Genomic DNA, 19,918 nt, shown 5'->3' on the forward strand with positions numbered 1-19,918 from the left:
CCTGCACGTACGCTGACCCAGGGTAGCCCAGGGGGACCGCCCTGCCCTCGGCCCTGTCCAGGGACGCCATGCACCTCAGCCGTGTGGCGTGGCCGGCCGCAGGCATGAGGGGCCGTGGTTCTGCTTCTCACGCCTCCGCGGTCTTCGTCCCTAATATTTATGCAGGTGCCTTCTGCCTCGTCTTTCCCCTTCTGAAATGATGTTTTCCAGGCACGGGAGTCAGACATGGAAGTGCATGACGTGGAAACACATGTCCACGTGGCCAGGCTACTGGGCACGTCTTTTTCTTCTGTGCTTTTCACACGAAGGGCTTTAAACCATCTGGAGTGGATTTTTGTTCCAGTACGAAGAGATCCAATTTCACGTCTTCCCGCAGAGCCAGCCGCGCGCCCTGCCCTTGCCGTCAAGACGCTGCTGCTCTGCTTGCCGAGCCCTGGCGGCTCGTCCCAGACCCAAGGGCCACGTGCGCGGGGGCCGATGCTCTTTCTCTTTGCTTGGTGTTTTCGTCAGCATCCCGTCGCTCAGGTTTCCCTTCTGTATCTCTCAACAGCGAGTACGACATCTACGGGTTTAGGACCGTCCCAGAGGACGACGAGGAGGAGAAGCTGGTGGCCAAGGTCCGAGCGCTGGACCTGAAGACTTTGCACCTCACGGAGAACCAGGAGGTGTCCGCCGGCGTCAAGTGGGAGAACTACTTTGCGAGCACGATGAACAGGGAGATGGCGTGCTCCCCAGAGCTGAAGAACCTGATCCGGGCCGGCATCCCACACGAGCACCGTTCCAAGGTGTGGAAGTGGTGTGTGGACCTGCACGCCAGGAAGTTCAAGGACGGCACCGAGCCCGGGTACTTCCAGACGCTGCTGCAGAAGGCGCTGGAGAAGCAGAACCCGGCCTCCAAGCAGATCGAGCTGGACCTGCTGCGGACCCTGCCCAGCAACAAGCACTACTCCTGCCCCGCGTCGGAGGGCATCCAGAAGCTGCGCAACGTGCTGCTCGCCTTCTCCTGGCGGAACCCCGACATCGGCTACTGCCAGGGTCTGAACAGGTGCGCTCGGCCCGGCCTTCCCCTCCCCTGCAGGGTCTGAGCAGGTGGGCGCTCAGCCCGGCCTTCCCCTCCCCTCCTGGGTCTGTGCAGGGGGGCGCTCGGCCCGCCCCTCCCCTCCCCTGCAGGGTCTGAGCAGGTGGGCGCTCGGCCCGGCCTTCCCCTCCCCTCCTGGGTCTGCGCAGGGAGGCGCTCGGTCCGGCCTTCCCCTCCCCTCCTGGGTCTGCGCAGGGGGGCGCTCGGCCCGTCCCCTCCCCTCCTGGCTGGCCAAGGAAGGTCCGCCTCGTAAAGCAGTTTTGCCACCAGCTGGGCTTAATGATGCGGCATCCCCGGTTCTGGAGTAATCGAGAGAAATAAACGTACTTTCGGAAAGTATCAGGAACACCAAACGTGGGGTACCTGGCTGGCTGTCCGTGGAGCCTGTGACTCTTGACCTTGGGGTCATGCGTTTGAGCCGCATGGTGGGTGTGGAGACTACTACAAGAAGGAGGAAAGAGAGAGAGAAGGAAGACGGCTCACCAGCCTAGGAACGCTGACTTGATGTTGTTTCCTGGGGCTGGAGGAGCTGTGGCCACAAGAACCCAGGGGCAGCGGGGTCCGACGGGCCGCGCGGCCTGGGCTGCAGGGGCTGGCGCTCACCATGCCATCGTTTGCTTGCAGGTTGGTGGCAGTGGCTCTTCTGTATCTGGAGCAGGAAGACGCTTTCTGGTGTCTCGTCACCATAGTGGAGGTGTTCATGCCGCGAGACTATTACACGAAGACGCTGCTGGGGTCCCAGGTACGTGTACTCGTCCTGCACCTCGGTCAGCAGCGTGGAGCACGAGCTGAGATGGGGCCGACCTGAGCCCCGGTGCGGGGTTCCTGCTCGCGGCTTCAGCCCCAAACCCCGCGCCAGACGCACAAGGCGGGGCACGCCGCAGACTGTGGGCCCGGCTGGCGGCACACGCCGTGAGAAGTAGACCAGCCCCACAGCCCCGCTGTTCACAGTAGCTGTTCCACTGCGCCCACGGCTCTGCTATGCCCCAGGCTCCACTGTCACCTCGGCTCTGCTATTTTTTTTTTTTAATTTTTTTTTTAATTTTTATTCATTTATTTGACAGAGAGATCACAAGTAGGCAGAGAGGCAGGCAGAGAGAGAGGAGGAAGCAGGTTCCCCACTGAGCAGAGAGTCCACGCGGGGCTCGATCCCAGGACCCTGAGATCACCACTGGAGCCGAAGGCAGAGGCTTTAACCCACGGAGCCACCCAGGCGCCCCTCTGCTGTCCTCTTGGGCTCAGCTGCCTCCTGGGCTCCACTGTCCCCACGGCTCTGCTATTCCCCGGGCTCTGCTGTCCCCCAGCTCTGCTGTCCCCCCGGCTCCACCGTCCCTGGACGCTGCTGTCCATCTGGGCAGCTAAGCTGCGGTCCACGAGTACGTGGAAACCTGATGTGTCACTTCAGGTTCTCCCGAGAAGCTGAGGCCAAGGCAGGGGTGGACAAGCCCGAGATTTCTGAGGGGCGGCGCCTGTGAAGAACCGGGGGTGGGAGTGGGGAGGCCGGGGAAAGGAAGGAGGCGCGGGTGGGACGGACCTCAGAGAGAGGAAGTTCGGCCAGGCCGGTGGGCAGTCCACACGCTGGGGCCGCCTGTTCCGGGCACGTGTCTTGTGGGAACAGGCTACGCCGGGGCCTGCCGGGGTCGCTCCCTGGCTGCCACCTGGCCGGAGGCAGTGCTGGACCCAGAGGGGCGGCTGTGGGCTGCTGTCGCCTTCCCGGCAGGAGATGTGAGGGCACAGCTGCCCTGAAGCCAGGGCAGGCAGGGCGATGTGGGCGGCGAGAGCCCAGGGCCGTCCCCACTTGGGCAGCCCTGGCTCGGGAGCGCCCCTGGGGCCCAGGCCAGAGCTCCCCGGGCCAGTCTGGGGCCGCTGCGCAGCTGACGGCCCTGCTCATGGGCCTGACCTTCCCCGCCCTGCGGCGGCCAGAGGAGGCCCAGGCAGGGGACCAGCGGGGGCTGGAGGGGAGGGCAGGCGGTTCTCGGCCTGCCGTCGTGGACACTGGCTTCCCGGGGCCCGGACGACCCCGCGGTGCCCGTTCCTGTCTGGCAGGCCCCCTCGGCCGGGGGCGTCTCCGTGCTCCAGCCTGCAGGCGGCTTCCTGCCCTTGCCTCTGGGCCGCTTCTACAGCAGCCGCGCGGCTTCTTGGCTTTTCTCTCACCCGTGGCTGTGTCCCCGCGTAAGATCCCTCTGTCGTAGACAGTGAGGGTGGCGTCCATCTGCCTGGCTGGGCCCTGAGTTCTGTATGTTCACGCCTCTCGTCGTGGCCTCCATGACCACCTGCCCCCGGCCCCCGCCCACCACCCTGCATGCAGCCTCATTCCTGTCCCTTTGCGGCCCTGTAGTTGGGCTTCTGGTCGCTGCCACCCGCCTGGCAGCTCGCGTGCCTGCTCCCCTCTGACCCCTAATCCCCGCCAGGGACCCCCGTTCCCGCATCTCTGCATTGCCTCCCCATTCTCCACCCCGTGTCACAGGGTCCCCCGCTGGAACCACATGGTACCCTACAGTGGAACCCTTGCTCCCGGAAACGCTGTTTTCTGTGTGCAGCCAACCACCCCCCCCAGGTCACTGTCCCCTGCTTGCCTCCCCACAGAGCTCGCGTTCAGCCTGGGCTCTGAGCGCATCTGCGCTGCCCGCTGACCCGAGGCCACCGCTCTTCCCGCAGCTCTGGTGCGTGCCTCGGGGGCCGCGGCCGTCTGACGGGAGCCTCCCGGTGGGCCTGCTTGTCCTGCAGCCGGCCGCGGTCCTGATGCTCATGCCAGAATCTCCGGCTCCCCCGCACGGCCGGTGGCTGAGCGTGCGTGCACGCCCTGACTGGGGACAGGGAGCTGGCACTCGGCGCCAAAACCATCCTGGTGGAGGCATCGTTGTCCCCACTGTACTCGGGCAAAAACTGGGGGCCAGAGACACAAAGCAGCTCTCTTGAGTGGCCCCGGTGCCACAGGGGCCGACCGATCCCGGGAGAGGCTCAGCTGGTCTCCCCGTGAGCATGTCACACTGCTAAGTCACCTAGAGGCTCTTTTTGCCAGAATGTTTTGTAAACTAGGAAATGAGCTGTGGGAAGAGACAGTCGTCACTGTCTGATGGGAGTGAAGAGGTCGGTAAATTAAATTCTGTGTGTCACGGACTCCTGGGTGCTAATAGCTGCAGACTTGAGATGTCAGGTGACTATTTCAAAATAAGAAGGGTGAGGCCTTCATCTGTGTTAAATCCTCTGAGCCAGGCCCTCCCGCCCGTGACCCATGGAGCCTGGCCACCTCTGTCCACGCCCGGGCGCCTCAGCTCCCTGGCTGGGACATGAGCAGCGCCCCCGCCCCTGCCCGCGCAGACCGCTCCAGGCTGAACTCAGATGGTGCCTTATGAGCTTATGCTAACGCTTGGAGCATAAAAACTTGTAGATTATCCTTATAGGCAGGAAATGAAAACCTGTTTTAATTATGTGGATTTAAGATAAAACGTGCATTGTGTTGTCACGTAAACGCAATTGTCAAGTCCAAAGAGACTGTTTTCTCCCTGACAGTGAAGTCGTGGGCGCTCTCAAAGAAGCGGTGGCTGGGGATCGAGATGTTCAGAAGAAAACGAGAACCCTGTGTTATCCGACCCGCTACAGGCCGCGGTTGGCCTCATGTATTTCGTTTTTGCTTTTTCTCCTCCAAATGTACTTTAGGTACTCACGCTGGGGGCAGGACATGTCCCAGCCAGCTCACACGATAGCGTGAGGGCTCTCCCGTGTCGTTCTGTGCTTTGTCACAGCCGTGTTTGATGGCCGTCGCCCTTTACCGGGCAAATCCACGTAACCCGTGTACTCTGTGACGGTAGGCTCCGGGTCAGGCCGTGCCGTGGGGCAGCGAGTGTGGCCAGCCCCCGGCGCCGAGATTCACAAGTCCCCATCAGACCGCCGCCATGGGTCAGAGCTCGCAGCCTCTGTCCATCCTGTCAGCTGAGTGCACGCTGGGCGCCAGGACCTTGGTGGGCACTGAGGACTCTCTCCTCCCACATCCTCCTGAGCGCAGGGTGGTGGAGTCGACCCAGCGGGCGGCTCCGCACGCGGCCTCCTGAGCCAAGTACCACCTGCCACCTGCCTGGGAGGGCTGGGGCGTGGCCTCTCTCCCACTCTGGGGTCCGCCTGCTTGCCCTTCTTCTGCAGAAGGAGTCTCAGGGCTGTCCCTCGCCCCGCGGCCACCTGTCTGTCCCTCGCCCCGCGGCCACCTGTCTGTCCCTCGCCCCGCGGCCACCTGTCTGTCCCTCGCCCCGCGGCCACCTGTTTGTCCCTCGCCCCGCGGCCACCTGTCTGTCCCTCTTGCCTGTGTGTGGTTCCAGGGCCGTTGTTGGAATGTCCAGGCGCTGCATCTTGTGGATGATGCTGACCCTGCCGGGTGACAGGAGCGGGCGCCCCGGGGACGGTCCCCAGGGATGTGTTGCCCAGCGGGACAGCCGTCCAGCTTGCCCCGTGAGACTCCGGGCTGCTTTCCCAGGGGGGCGTAGTGCAGGGGGCTGGCAGCCGGTTCGCACGCCGCGGGACGTTCCAACAGCGGCTTACGCGCTCTCGTCTGTGCGGGCTTTAAGAAGTATCCGTTACAGCTCACCCTCCGGTTCTCATCTCTGAGACTTAAGTCTCTTGCTCTAGTCAGAAGGCAGATTGGCCAAAATGTTTGTTTCCAGCGGGATTCCTGTATTTTGTTGTCTTTTATGCACTGAGGGGGACTTACAATGCTTTGGAATCATTTTTGTAACAGTAACGTAATCATTTTGTAACTGTTTTTAGCATTTTAAGTTATGTTGCCTTTTAAATTTTACAATATCAACCAGTAATGCTTACTTGACTCTAACCACGCCCTTTAAAAAAAAAAGTCTTCTTGATTGTTAAAGCTTCTATGTTAAAGAAAAAGCAAAACTTCCAAAAAGGAGGAACCATGGGCTTGTTTAAAGTTTCAGATTCTCCTAAAAAAAACTTTTTAAAAAAAAATCTATATGCTATTTTTTTTTAAAGATTTTATTTATTTATTTGACAGACAGAGATCACAAGTAGGCAGAGAGGCAGGCAGAGAAGTGGGGCGGAAGCAGGCTCCCTGCTGAGCAGAGAGCCCGATGCGGGGCTCGATCCCGGGACCCTGAGATCATGACCTGAGCCGAAGGCAGAGGTTTCAACCCACTGAGCCCCCCAGGCGCCCCCTATATGCTATTTTTAAAAAAGATTTATTTGACAGACACAGTAAGAGAGAGAACACAAGCAGGGGGAGTGGGAGAGAGAGGAGCAGGCTTCTCAGGGAGCAGGGAGCCTGATGTGGGGCTCGATCCCAGGACCCCGGGATCATGAGCACAGTGGAAGTCAGACGCTTAACCACTGAGGCCCCCAGGCGCCCCAAGAAGGACCTTTTAAAATGTCATTTTAGGGGCATCTGGGTGGCTCTGTTGGTAGAAACTGAAACTCTTTTTTTTTTTTTTAAGATTTTATTTATTATTTGACAAACACAGTGAGAGAGAGAGCACAAGCAGGGGGAGTGGAAGAGGGAGAAGCAGACTCCCTCCTGAGCAGAGAGCCCGATGCAGGGCTCGATCCCAGAACTCTGGGATCATGACCTGAGCCGAAGTCAGCTGCTTAACCCACTGAGCCACCCAGTTGCCCCAAGTGTGTCTCTTGATCTCAGCTGTTCATGATGTCAGGGTCGTGAGTTCGAGCCCCCATTGGGCCCCAGCTGGGGGTGGCCGTGACTTCAGCGTGTCTGTGTGGGTCCCCGCCGGAGGCCAGGAGAGCCTGTGGGGGACACCTGCCCCCTGAGTGGATCCCTGGCTTCCAGCCTGGGCCACCCATGCTTCTCCAGCGACCCTGGATGGCGCCTGCGTGGCTCTGGGAGCGCTGCCAGCACCCCTCACAGGAGCCCGGCCAAAGCTGACCCAGCAGGCCCAGCCTTTGGCACCCCACGCTGCATCTCGCTCCTCGGGGGCCAGGGGGGTGGATGCTTGTGCCCAGCAGAGCGCTGTGCCCGACACGGGGGGAGGACGAGAGCTCCGAGTCCCACGGTGGTTTGCACGTGGCCTGTGGTACCCTTCACAGCCCTGTGAGAGCCGGTGAGATGTGCCCCAGGCCACCCCGTGGACCCTGGAAGCCACGCCCCCACGCCCCATGCTGCCCCCACACCTGGGGGGCATCTGTGGGACAGATGGGCTGCTGTCACAGCCTCTCTCGGGCCCAGGGCTCGGCCTCCGGCTCGTGGGCAGGCCGCGAAGCTGAACCCCAGTGCCCTGTAGCAGCCTGTCCGGGCGGCTCGGGCTCACGGGCAGCTTCCGGACCATGGTGCCCTGGGGACAGTCGGACGGCGGGCGGGCGCGAGGCTGGGCGTGCGGGACAGGCGGAGTGCGCTGAGCGCCAGCCCCCTCCCCCCAGGTGGACCAGCGCGTGTTCCGGGACCTCATGAGCGAGAAGCTGCCGCGGCTGCACGCGCACATGGAGCAGTCCGGCGTCGACTACACCCTCATCACGTTCAACTGGTTCCTGGTGGTGTTTGTGGACAGCGTGGTCAGCGACGTCCTCTTCAAGATCTGGGACTCTTTCCTTTACGAGGGCCCGAAGGTGGGTGTGCTCGCCGGGCGACCGGGCAGTGCCGGCAGAGTGGCCGGCTCGCCAGGGATGCGGGAGGGTCCCCGAGCCGGAAGGACGCTTCGCTGGGCCGCGGGCGGGCCGGGGTGCGGGAGGCGGCCGCCCGGGCGGGGCCGTTCTGCCGACGGACGTCCCCGTGCTCCCCGCAGGTCATTTTCCGGTTTGCGCTGGCGCTTTTCAAGTACAAGGAGGAGGAGATCCTGAAGCTGCAGGACCCGATGTCCATGTTCAAATATCTGCGCTACTTCACGCGCACCATCCTGGACGCCCGGTGAGCGCTGGCGGGGGCCCCGGGAGCCGCAGGCGGTGGCGGCCCTGCCCCGCGGAGAGCGGCCTTGCCGGCCTAGGGTGCGCGGGCGGGGAACGGGGGCAGCTGCGGACACTGGTGCCCCCACCGACCGGGGGATCGAGGAGGGAGGACGCCTCGTCCTGGATGCAGCCGACACGTGTCCCGCAGGCACGGCAGCGCGTGGGCACGGCAAGCACTTGCCGAGTCTTCAGAGCGGGACAGGCCGCTGGGCGCTGAGGGTGACGGGGGCGGGGACAGCCCCCGATAAAGAACCTGAGGGGAGACGTGCTGCCTGAGGGGCTGGGGCTGGTGGGGGGAAGCCCAGGCCCGGGACGGGGCCGGGGGCGGGGGTGGGCAAGGCGGGGTGAGCAGGGCCGGGCAGGGGCACCTAGGACGGGGTGTCCTGGGGCCGGGGAGCGGGAGCAGCGGTAGGGACATGAGAGGCAGCGTGTCTGGGGCCGTGGGAGTGGCTCGGTCTGGGCAGGTCGGGGTGGCCAGGTGGGAGCAGAGCGGGACCGGGCTCCTTCCCCGGGGTGTTGGAAAGATGAGAACTGGCAGTGGGGGGGAGGCCGGGGTGTCCGGGTGGCCTGGGGTGAGGCTGGAAGTACCCCCAGAGACGGACGAAGGGCGGACCGGAGGGTGGGAGAGGACGTGGACCTGGAAAGACCCCGGACCTGTGGCTGGTCACCGTGTCGGGGGAGCGTCTCCCCCTCCCTCCCCCGCCCCCTTGCCGCACGGTATCACCTGTTTGGGGCGATTGTCCTGCGTGCCCCAACCACGGCTGGTGGCTGCTCTGGCCACACTCTCCGGGGGCTCTCACGGGGGCTCCCACAGACCTGCCGCTGGTCAGGCCGGGGAGGACAGTGTGGCTCTGGGCCACCGGGGGCGGGTCACAGTCCTCTGCTGGACAGTGCCCGGCGTGAGCCACCGTCCCCACCCATGTGTGCACTCCCGCGTCAGGCTCGTGCAGCCCTGTGAGAGCCACAGGTCCTGATGCTGAGAAGTATCTGCGGCCTGTGATTTCAAACTCTTTAAGATTTTATTTATTTGAGAAAAGAGCATGAGAGAGAGAGTACAAGCAGGGGGAGCGGCAGGTAGAGGGAGCAGCTGGCTTCCCACCGAGTAGGGAGCCCAATGTGGGACTCGATCCCAGGACTCTAGGATCATGACCTGAGCCGCAGGCAGGAGCCCCACTGACAGAGCCCCCCGGGTGCCCCCCTTTCAGTCTCTTGAGACTGTAGCTCCCAAGATGGGTGCTTTGTCTGAGGACCTGGGATGCCCGTTCCAGAGTGTGTAGAAACGAAACAGCTTGTTGAAATGTTTCTGGTTCTTGCTAAAGGTCTGTGTCAGACACTGAGGGTTTTTATTCCCTGTTACGAAATGCTGGTCGCGATTCCCCACGTGGCCTCCTCTGTCCACTGATGTGTCATAACGGGCTTCAGACCCCCCGGAACCCGCGGGAAACCGGCAGGCACCCCCTCCTTGGCCGGCCCACGAGACACAGCGGGACAGCCTCCAGGCCCCAGAGCCACTGGGTGCCAGTGTGGGGAAGGGACGCTGGGAGCAGAAAGGGGCTGGCGGAGGCCACACCTGATTCGCAGAAGCCATTGCTGTTTGTAGGGCCCCCCGCTTGGGAAGCAGGTTCTGAGGGTATCTTCGGGCGTGCCGACTTGTGTGCAGCAGTGACCTCAGCTTTGCTGTGTGCAGCCGGAGGGTGACGGCCAGTGACACCAAGTCCAGGGTGCACCTCCGGGAGGTTCAGGGAGGTCGGGGTTGAGAGTGGCTCGGGTGCAGGCTGTGGGGCCACCAGCCCCCCTGGCCTCGGCGGCAGTGCCTCCTTGTCAGCAGAAGCTGCTGGCTTCGGGAAGTCAGGGTCCACGGGACTCAGGTTCGCAGATGCAGTGACGGCTGGAGTTCCGCAAACCTGAGCAGTTCCCTGAGGAACGAGGGGCAGGCTGCCGGGCTGCGTGTGTTTGGGGCTGTCGGGCTAATGGGGTTAGACCAGCCTCAGATCGGGGCTTCTGGGGGATTCAGCCTCGACTGACCACGGGACACCTGCGGTCTCCTGGCCGGGCCTGCAGGGCAGTGTCCTACTCTGTCCGCGGGGCTGACAGCCGCAGCAGCACAGGCCGACCAAAGACTTCGGTACTTTCTGGGTTTGCCTTCTGTGGCGAAGCGGGGGCTGGATGCCCTGTCTCGGGAGAGGGCTGGACGCCGGGTCTCGGAGGCATGGAACCTCAGGCTGACTGGGAAGAGGGTCTGATTGCTTGCGCCCTGGGTCCCCGGTCTTGGCTGGCACTTCTGTCGCCAGAGATGCTTCCTACAGCCCCAGCTGCCCTTGGAGCCAGTTCCCTTGTCCCGCACGCCCGTGTTCTCGAACACTGCGGGAACTTGGCCTTTGAAGCTGGGCTCCCTGACCTGTGACCTCCTGCAGGAGATGTTTGGAGTCAGGCTCTCTGAGGTGTGGGCGTCTGAGAGCTCGCTGGGTGCTGTCACGCCTCAGCACCCGAGGCTGGGGCTGGAGCACGGGCCCCTCGGTGCCGGAGGGACTGACTTTTGCCTTCGCCTGCGGGCGGCCGCAGCTGACCCAGTCAGTGTTGGAGCCCCTAGCCGGGGGCTCTGTTCTGCTTTTGTTAAACCTCAGGCCAGTGGCCAGGGGCACATTAGCGCGATTGGTGCCTGGACCTGTGGGTGGTGTGAAGCCCATTGACAGCCCACCAGTGTGCAGACCGTGTCTGAGCCTGATGGGCGCTGGCTCAGTCCGAGTATTCCCAGGCAGTCCCAGAAAAGCCCAAACCAGCCTCCTGCTGGCCCCCCTCAGGCACGCCGGCCCTCAGCCACCCAGTACGTGCTAGACACAGTCCCATGCCGCTGGTGGCCGCACTGATAACCCCACACCCCGGGAGGTGGCATTACAGTGCTCCCAGCAGACAGGGAGTCAGAAGCCAGAAAGGGAAGGACCCTTACCCGCCCTGTGACACAGCCAGCCTGGGCCTCCACCCAGGCGGGGGCTCAGGGCCAGCCCCATAACCTCTGTGCACCAAGGGCTGGCCTCTAGGTGACACACCTGCCCCAGGGCCCATCCTCTGTCCTGCCCTGCTGGCCTCTGTCTCTGTCCCGTGCTCTGCCCTGCTGACCTCTGTCCCCGTGCTGTGCTCTGCCCTGATGACCTCTGTCCCTGTCCCATATCCTGCCCTGATAACCTCTGTCCCTGACGCGTGTCCCACCCTGCTGACCTCTGTCCCCGTCCTGTGTCCCGCCAGGAAGCTGATCAGTATCTCCTTCGGGGACCTGAACCCGTTCCCCCTGCGCCAGATCCGGAACCGGCGCTCCTACCACTTGGAGAAGGTGCGGCTAGAGCTCACGGAGCTGGAGGCCATCCGCGAGGACTTCCTGCGTGAGCGGGATGCCAGCCCCGACAAGGGAGAGCTGGTCAGTGACGAGGAGGAGGACACCTGAGCGCCCCCCACCCCAGGACGCTGCTCTTGCTTTCACAACCAAAGTGTGCCAGAGGGTCCCGGCGGGGGTCTCTGCTAGTCGGGAAGCCGGAACGCGGTGCCCGTGGCCTCTGGAAGTCTGCGGGGCGGACGTCCGTGGCCGCGCTGCCCTTTCTTACTCTGCGCGGGTGGGTCTGTTCTGCATCCAGCCTTCTCGTGCGGGGCGGGTGCTGCCCGGTGCGCCCCGGGGGAACTGCTGGCCACTTTCCAGAGCCTGGTGACCGCATCCGTCCGGGCTTTGTGCACGGCTTGCACCCCGGGAACCTGCCGTGGGCCGTGGGTGTCGCCCCCGTGCACGGGCCCACTGTGCCGCTCGTCGCCCCCCACCCCACCCCCCGGCCGGAGCGCGGCTGTTTCGGGGGCCGTGAGGCGAGCGGACCGAGCGCGTCCGCGTTCAGAAGCTGCCCGTGGAAACCCGCGGCCTTCTGTGCTGGGGGAGCCGCCCGCGGTGCCCCGTGGCCCTCCGGACACCCCATGCTCCCCTGGCCCCCTCAGCTGTCGGCGGGTGGCTGGGCTGTCCCGCCCCACGCTCTGCCCAGCTCGGCTCCGGGAGGTTCTGGGGAAGGCCTTCCGTCTGCGGAGTGACTCGTGGAGTCACCGTGTGGGGACGACAGTCCATTCTGCACAGCAGGCCCACTGCCGGGGCAGGCCCCGCCAGAGGGGACGCTGGAAGCTTCTGGGGATGCCCTTCAGGGCAGCAGTGTGGCAGGGGGTGACCCTGTCCACCGATGCTGGGGTCTCTGCCTGCTGGACCAGTGCCATCGCTTGGGACGCAGCTTGGGTGAGCGCCCCCCCCCCCCGGTGCAGCCTAGAAGCATGTGTGTCCTTGCAGGCAACCTCGCCCCTCCGCAGGGCCTGCGGGGTCCTGGCTGCGGGGTCCCCACTGCCTCCAGCGGGTCGGGCTGCCCACACCATTCTGCAGACCGGGGGCACCGTCTTTTTGAGGCTCTGCAAAGAGGCCTTACCCAGGAAGGCGGCTCTTGCTTCATCGGTCAGCAGACCGTCCCCGATCCCGCCGCGCCAGCGCTCCGGGGCGGGGGACGGGGGTGGCTGCTGGAGGTCGGCTCGGGACGTGTCTCACCGCCATCCGCAGACTGTGCCCGCCACAGCCCCGGGCAGCTGACTGGCGGGGGGCACAGCCGCGGGGAGGCCCCGCAGGGTCGGGCTCTGATTTCCAAGCTGACTTCCCCAAACAGTCGCATCCTGGGGGAAGATGCTGCCTTTCGGACTGGGCTGCTTGTGTCTGTTCTGCCCCAGAAGGGCCCCTCTTCGAAACACCGGAGGTGGGCGCAGGTGCCTGTGTGCGGCTGGAGCTGTGGTTTGGGGCGCAGCTGGCAGGGCCATGCTCATGTCGCCAGGGAGCTGTCCGTGGCCGGGCGGTGGCCGTGAGAGCGGCGCGGTCGTGGGGGGAGCAGACAGGGGACACTTTGCCGGGGCCGCCCGATCCCTGGGTGTCCGGCGGGCGGGGGGGCTCAGCCTGGCCCGGACGGGGGGCGGGGTGGAGAGCAGCAGGCCGTGTGCCCGCGTCTCACTGCCCACAGTGCAGGGCAGCTGCTGGCGTGCACAGGGACTGCTTGGGTGTTTCACAAGCTGAACGTCTGTTTATACTTTTGTATATTTTTCACTACAGTTTATATTTTTATAGACTATTTTTATCAAGGTTTTTCTAGATTACGTACACCTATTTTATATAACGTGTTCTCCTTTGGGAACAGCTCCGTGTGCATGTGTGTGCGCGCGTGTGTGTGTGAGACAGAGAGAGGAACAGAGCAGTCGAAGTTGCGCCCCCCCGCGGCCGACACGACCCCTCGCTGCCATGTGGCGGCTTCTAAGTAGCGCGTCCCAGCGCGCCCCGCCCTCCCACGGCCCCCAGGGCGCCCAGGGCTGGACCGAGTCAGCTTTCCTGCCCGTCGTGTCGATGGAGGAAGTATTCTAGGCAAATCGCCAGCACAGTGTTCATACTCATGCACAGACCCCCCCTCCCCGGCTTTGTGCGGGGCCGTCTTCCTGCACGTGCCCTGGGCAGCTGGGCCCGCCTGGGGCAGCCCCGACGGGGGGCGGGGGAGGCTGGCGGCTGCTTCGGGGGCTGCGTGGGGGGCGGTGGCAGGTGACCTTCCTCGGTGTCACTGCGGTTTCTCTGAGTTAAATTTTGGAACAGTCATACTAAAAGGCCAAATAAACTACTAATTTGTATAACGTTCTGGTTTGAGATGCAGTTACAGTCCCTCGTGATGGGGCTCGGAGGGGACAGGACTTCGCTGGGGGGAGGGCAGATCCGACCTGCCAGCTGGTTGTTTCTAGGTCCACGCTCTCGGTCTGCCCCGGGTGCGCGGGACGGGGGTCTCGGTCGGCCGTGCAGCCCTGGGAGCCGCGGTCAGGCCGCAGGGGACCTGGGGGCACCGAGGGGAGCGCTCTGGGTCCCGGGCTTCAGTCGGGAGCCGGAGCAGCCCCCCAGTGCCCCGCCACGGCTGCGTCCTGCCCGCCTGAGTCACAGGCTGTTTGCCTCCTGTCTGGGCTGACTGCTCCGGCCCAGCTGCTGCGGGGGCGCCACCCCCCCCACCCCCACCGTCGGGAACACACGCGAGCTTGATTAAGACCAAATGTGTTTCCACGGTGTGGGGGAGGGGCGCTGGGGGGTTTCCAGAGCGAGCGGATAAGGATGGGCTGAGCTGTCTCCTCCCGGGACAGACTCAGCGAGGCCAGGGGCACCTGAGGTAACAGCACTGGACAGGGACCCCACGCTCGGCGTGGGGCAGGAGCCCAGAGGCAGAGGCCCCGTCCTCGGAAGGGTTGCCGCCATGCACTGCGCCGGCCCCGGGAAGCCGCTACGGAGCGTGGGTCCCCAGGGCTTCCTCGGGCTGCGGCGCTGTCGCAAACACAGGAAGGAAGTCTGGTGCCCCTTCCTCCCCGACTGCGCAGCGATGCTGGGACTCTCACGGGCCCGGGAGACTTGCTTTCCGGAGTGACTTCAGCCCACCTGTCCCTGCATGCAGCCACCCTGGGGCCTGCAGGGGCAGCGGCTAGCGGGAGGGGGGCTCCAGGAGGGCCTGGCTGGAGCCACACTGAGCCGGGGGCTTCCTGGGCCCCGTGGGGCGTGTTCCCGGAAGGGCTCTGGGGTGTGAGCGGAGAGTAGGAAGCCGGAGAGTAGCTCTGCCCTCCGTCCCTCCCTCGGAGGGACCGGCTGGCACTTGCGGCTGGCTTTAGCGGCTGCTGGGTCTCTCGCTCTCGGTCCCTGGGGAGTGATTTTCCACGGTCCCCTCCTGTCCCCAGCCAGCCACAAGGGGCCGCGTGGTCCTCACCCCACCACACACAGCTCAGAAACCGCCATGCGCGTCACAGGACGTGTCCCCTGTAGGCATCTGGGGGCCTGGACCTCCCTGAACCTCTCTGTCCCCCATTTGGAGAAGGGGCATTCCAGGCCCCAGGAGCACTGGGGAGAAGGCTCCAAATGACACGGCCACTTCCCAGAGGAGGGGCTGGGTCTGGCGGGGCCAGGCTGAAGCCCAGGACCCCCCTGCAGCACCTCCGCCCCCTGCTGCCGCATTCAGGGGCCCGGCTCCGTGGGTGGAGGTCTGGCGGGGGGACAGAACCAGCTACGACCCGCCCAGCCATCTCTGAACACGGGACCCACGGCGGGAAGGGACAAATGGGGGCCACCATCGGCTCCTGCCAGCGGCCCCATCACCCCTGGGAGGTCACCAGACTCCACGGAGCTGCCGCTACCTCCCTTTGGTGCAGGTGAGTTAACGTGGGGGTCCCAGAGCCCTCAAGGCCATCCCCAGGGGGCAGTCCCTACTGCCCGAGGTGGGCCGTGAGCCGGTCGCCGTGAGACAGTGGTTTCAGGCCCTGGGGTGGGGACGCAGGGGAATGGCCGGGGCCTGAGCTGGGGCACAGAACGAGCGTGGCCAGGACCACTGCTCCCCGCGGCCCACGGAAGCCACCATACAGCTCGGCGTCACGTGAGGAGGACGAGAGCAGGAGACGGGCCCTGAAACTCTCCCGGTGTGAGAGAAAGCCACACAGCACGTTAGAACTGGGGGTGCTCGTTTATGTATAATAATAATAAAGGTTATGCAAACCGTTAAAAAAATACTTTTTCTTGGGGGAGGGGTCCCCAGCCCGCCACCAGCAGGCCGGGTTAGCACCTTCGGGGTGCAGCCCCCGGCGGGGCGTGAGGTCCGTGCGTCTGGGTGAGGGGTCGGCGGATCCGTGCGGCCCGGACGGGGATGATCAGCGGCGGGCGACGCGCTGATGGCCGCGGGCAGGGGCTCCGTGGCCCGGAGTGGGGCAGGAGCGGCAGCACTGGGTGCGGACGGCAGGCAGCTGGCATCGGCCCAGCAGGCGCAGGGTCTCACAGAAGCCGAAGGACAGACGGTCCCGCTCGCAGCCTGCGGGGTGAGGGGGGAGGCAGGGTGGGGAGGCCCCTCAGGATGGAGCCTGGACCCCACGGCGGGCCGCCTGCCACCCCCAGGGTCTCGGGGCTCCAGCTGTCGCTGGCCTTGTCCCACCTGTCCCCATCTAGGTCTCTGGGGAACTGGCCCGGCTACACCCCGCTTTCCAGGGGAAAGGCCCTGGGACCCCCACCCTGACCAACTCAAGTGCTCCTGAGAAGCCAGCCAGCCTGCCGCCCCTCTCCATCCCTGCTGACCCCCTGCAGCCCCCCAGGTCGGCCTCCGCCTCAGCTTCCGGGTCAGAGGCCCAGGGAGAGCGGGTGGGCCCGGGCTCTCCCCCTACAACCTGGGCCTCCGGAGCAGGGACGGGGAAGGCTGCCGCTGGCTGGCCCTCCCGCCCTGTGCTTATCGGAGCTATTTTGGGAAGCACTTCGCTTCCAGCCTCCTGGCCTTGCTCCCGCTGCCGCGGGCGGCCCCCAGCTGCCCAGCTCACGCCCGCAGACGTCCCGGGGGAGGAGGAAAGGAACGGCCGTGCACAGCCGTGGGCCCGGCGGAGGGCAGGAGGCAGCAGCTGTCGGCCGCAGACCTGCGTCCTGTTCTCACCGTGTGACCTCACGCAAGCGGCTTAACCTCGGGGGGCGGGGGGACAGTTCCCTCCTCTGCCGGTGACCCTCCTCCCCACAAACGGATGTGGGTCACGCTAGGTCAGCTGCTCACCGTGGTGACCACACACCCTGGAGTTTCCAGGCTTTCTAAATGTCTTGCCACACATCCCCCAAACCATCAAAACATCCTGGGGCTCCAGGATCCTGGCGTCCCAGTGCCCTCCCCGCACCGGCCTCCACCCTGAATGCCTCATGGGGGACACCTGGCGGTTCAGCCACGTAACCAGCCCCCCAGCCCCCTGCCTGCAGTCCACGCGACCCCCTGGCCTCGTTCCCAGCAGACAGCCCGGCCACCCAAGCTCCCGTGGCCCCGAGCCCAGTGTGAGGGGTGGCAAGGAGCGGCGGACGGCCCCCATGTGGAGGCAGGTGCTGTAGCCGCTGCTGGGAAGTCCCACAGGGGGCCGGCGTCGGGGCAGGGCAAGCGGCACCCCTGCGGGGGTCTGGGGCCCTGGGCTGGGAGGAGGCCTGGGCGGCGCCCCGTGGCAAGGCCGCTTCTCTGGGCCTGGACCAGGGCCGCCAGGAGCCCGTGGCATCGAGACGGCAGGTGGGGGCAAGTCCCTGAGGCACTGACGGCCACCATGACTGCCGCAGACTCTGTCCTCAGGGCGGGGGACAGCGGCTGAGAGGCACAGAAGCTGCCAGGGTCCCCCCACTGACAGAGGGGGCCCTGAGCTCTCTTCCTGACCTCACGGCGGCTGCCCGCACCGACAGTGACCCCACCTTCCCCGAGCACCTCCTGGGCCCTCCCCCCAGTGCCTGATTCCTGCTCTCCCCACCCTGCCCAGGCCTGGGGGCTGCCCAGGAAGTGGAGCCCAAGGCCACACAGCTGGGAGGGGGCCCAGGTGTGAGTCCAGGGCCAGCTTCCTGCGCTCAGCAGCGCCGGGAGGCTGGGCTGCCGGAAGGCAAGTGCGCCGGGTCCCTGGCCACCTCTGGCTCGGGCCCTTCTTCCAGGAGGACACAGCTGGCTAGGAAGGGGCCGGCCACCAGCGGCCAGCCAGACCCTGGCAGGGAGGCCACCTTCTGCGGCCACGGTGCGTGCTCTGGGCACCCCTCCTCCAGCCAGAGTGGGGGCCGGCGGCTCACCCACGCTTGGCCTCACTCAGTGCGTCATGGACATCAGGAGGAAAGGGAGCTTGCTGGAGGTCACACAGTGACTTGGGGGCTATATCTGCTGCCTCCCCCCTTCCTGCCCTAGAGAGGGGTGCCCGCGGGGCGCCCATGAGGCTGGGCCCCCTTAGCTCTGGCCCGCAGCCTCACAGTCCTCCGTGGGCCACCGAGGATCCCGTCTCCTGGTCCTCCCCACCCGGCCCCGCGCACGGCGCCACCGACTCACGGGGTGCCTCGGTGAGCTCGCAGTCCTGGGCGCCGCACGGCCGGGAGCTCTCAGGCCAGGCCTCGTGGCTGCACTGCTCGCTGTCTTCCTCGGGCAGCCCCGTCTGCGTATTGACACACCGGACCAGACGCCGCTGCACGCCGCCGCCACAGGGCGCCGAGCACTGCGCAGAGCGGGGGAGGTGAGGGTCCCCCTTGGCCAGGCTGGGACCTGGGCGGCAGGGCACCCCTGGGCGAGTCCCTGCACCCGCCGCCTCCCACCCCGCCCCCTCAGAGCCCTGCAGGGCCAGGGAGGGGCCCAGGAGCCCCCGGAGGGTGGGGGGCAAACCCTGACACGGGACGGCAGGGCTGGCCACAGCCATGGGCAGCCAAGAGGAGGCGGTGGCAAGTGCCTCCACCAGGGCCCTCCATCCCCAGTCAGGCTTCCGACCACTGAGTCCCGCAGGCCTCACCCCTGCACCCCCATCAGAAGGCCTGCCCCGGGCCTCTGCTTCCAACCACTGAGCCCTGTGGGCCTCACCCCGGCCCCCTAGCACCTGCCCGTTTCCTTTCGTCGGCACGGTGGGGCCCTCGCCTGGCTGCCACCACCGTGTGTGGTGACCAGAGAGCCTGGTGCACAGCACGGGGTGATGCCTTCCTGAGAGGGAGGCCTGGGTTGCGGGACCCTAACCTCACCCGCGGGCTGGCTCACCTGGCCCCAGGGCCCCACCACCCACTGCGTGCAGGGGTGCGTGTTGCAGGCCCGCGTGCTGTTGGGTCTCAGCGTCTCCTCACAGAGGCCCGGCTCCGGGCAGGTCACCAGACGCTGCTGCTCGCCACCACCACAGGCCTCCGAGCACTGGAAGGGTGGGACAGGCAGGGAGAGGGCTGGGGTGCGGCCAGAGTCTGAGGACACCTCCCGCCCCGCCCTGGGCTCTCCCAGCCTCACCTCCCTCCAGGAAGAGGTGTACCAGCTGAGGCAGGGCTGGAGCCCGCAGGCACGGCGCGCAGGCGGCATGGCCGGCCCTGGCTGGCAGTGGAAGGGCCGCAGCGGCCGCAGGTCCCGCGTGTCCACGCACTGCACATCCCGCACGGAGGACCCCCCACCACAGCTGCGGGAGCACTGCAGGCCAGGGGTGTGGGGTGAGCAGACCCCGTGCCCCCCCCAACCCAGAGAGAGCTGGCCAGGAGCCAGGGCAGCCGCCCAGGGGACAGGTGGATGGGGACAAACAAGGGAGGGGCAGGGACAGTGAAACCCCGAGGGGGAGGGCGGCCGGCAGCCCACGGGCTCGCAGCAGGTCCAAGCAACCTGGGGAAAGGGGACGAGGCAGCCGGACGAGCCCAAGGACGGAGGGGCAGAGCCCCCCTGCCCCAGCCTGCACGGGGGGCCGGGCGGACCTGGCATGCACCCCGAGGCCCACACACCTTACTCCAGTTCCCCGTGTGCCAGGCGGCACAGGGCCTCAGGTGGCAGCGGCGGGCGGGCTGGGGCCGGCCAGCGGGAGGGCAGTCGTCCTCGCGGCCAGAGCTACAGCGCACGGACCTCCAGACGGCACCCAGACCACAGGTGGTGGAGCACTAGGGACCGGGGCCGGGCACAGGCTGAGGGCGGGCACCACCCCGTGCCCCCCCAGCCGGGGCCGCCCATCGCGGGGCGGGGGAGCCAGCGCCTCGCCTTCCCCACCTGCAGAATGGGCTCTTCCACCCGCCTCCAAGGAGACGCCTCGCGAGCAACTGTCCCCACTCACATGGGACACGGGAGGGGGCCTCGCGGTCACGACCAGGTTCACTGTTCCCCAAAGTCCCCTAGGAAGGGAGTCTGGATCCCTCGTGGAGTCCCTGCCTGTCCCTCCCCACCCCAAAATGTGGGGTCTGGACACAACTTCCACATGGATGATGTGCAGGCGCCCTTCAGCCTCCGTCCGTCAAGTTCAGACCTCGCGGCCCCTGACCGAGCAGGGTGGGGCCCCTGAGGGGGCTCCAGGTGGCGAGGCCCTGAGCGGCCCCTGGAGGAGCCGGGCTGAGCCCCACTGCCCCCAGGGGAGCCCACTGGGCCTGGGGGCCCCAGAAGGGATTCCACACCAGCACAGCTGTCC

The 19,918-nt window shown here is 65.8% G+C and overlaps 2 protein-coding genes across 2 annotated transcripts in view; one reads left to right on the plus strand and one right to left on the minus strand.

Moving 5' to 3' along the window:
* The window catches only part of TBC1D2B (TBC1 domain family member 2B), a gene marked incomplete at its 3' end in the record, with an annotated part of 57,104 nt that extends 45,687 nt beyond the window's left edge, over nucleotides 1-11,417 (plus strand). The window contains exons 9-13 of the mRNA XM_080808380.1: nucleotides 551-1,045; nucleotides 1,703-1,820; nucleotides 7,457-7,642; nucleotides 7,819-7,940; nucleotides 11,222-11,417. Coding sequence (XP_080664506.1) covers nucleotides 551-1,045; nucleotides 1,703-1,820; nucleotides 7,457-7,642; nucleotides 7,819-7,940; nucleotides 11,222-11,417 — 1,117 coding nt within the window. The remainder of the gene's footprint in view (nucleotides 1-550; nucleotides 1,046-1,702; nucleotides 1,821-7,456; nucleotides 7,643-7,818; nucleotides 7,941-11,221) is intronic.
* Nucleotides 11,418-11,420: 3 nt separating this feature from the next.
* ADAMTS7 (ADAM metallopeptidase with thrombospondin type 1 motif 7) overlaps nucleotides 11,421-19,918 on the minus strand; it is a gene marked incomplete at its 5' end in the record, with an annotated part of 38,466 nt that continues 29,968 nt past the window's right edge. Inside the window, 5 exons of the mRNA XM_080808666.1 lie at nucleotides 11,421-15,843; nucleotides 17,845-18,007; nucleotides 18,535-18,681; nucleotides 18,772-18,945; nucleotides 19,248-19,400. Coding sequence (XP_080664792.1) covers nucleotides 15,686-15,843; nucleotides 17,845-18,007; nucleotides 18,535-18,681; nucleotides 18,772-18,945; nucleotides 19,248-19,400 — 795 coding nt within the window. The 3' untranslated portion in view covers nucleotides 11,421-15,685. The remainder of the gene's footprint in view (nucleotides 15,844-17,844; nucleotides 18,008-18,534; nucleotides 18,682-18,771; nucleotides 18,946-19,247; nucleotides 19,401-19,918) is intronic.

Source organism: Martes martes (genome assembly GCF_963455335.1).
Source record: "Martes martes genome assembly, chromosome: 7".
In the NCBI taxonomy this organism is placed as follows: domain Eukaryota; kingdom Metazoa; phylum Chordata; class Mammalia; order Carnivora; family Mustelidae; genus Martes; species Martes martes.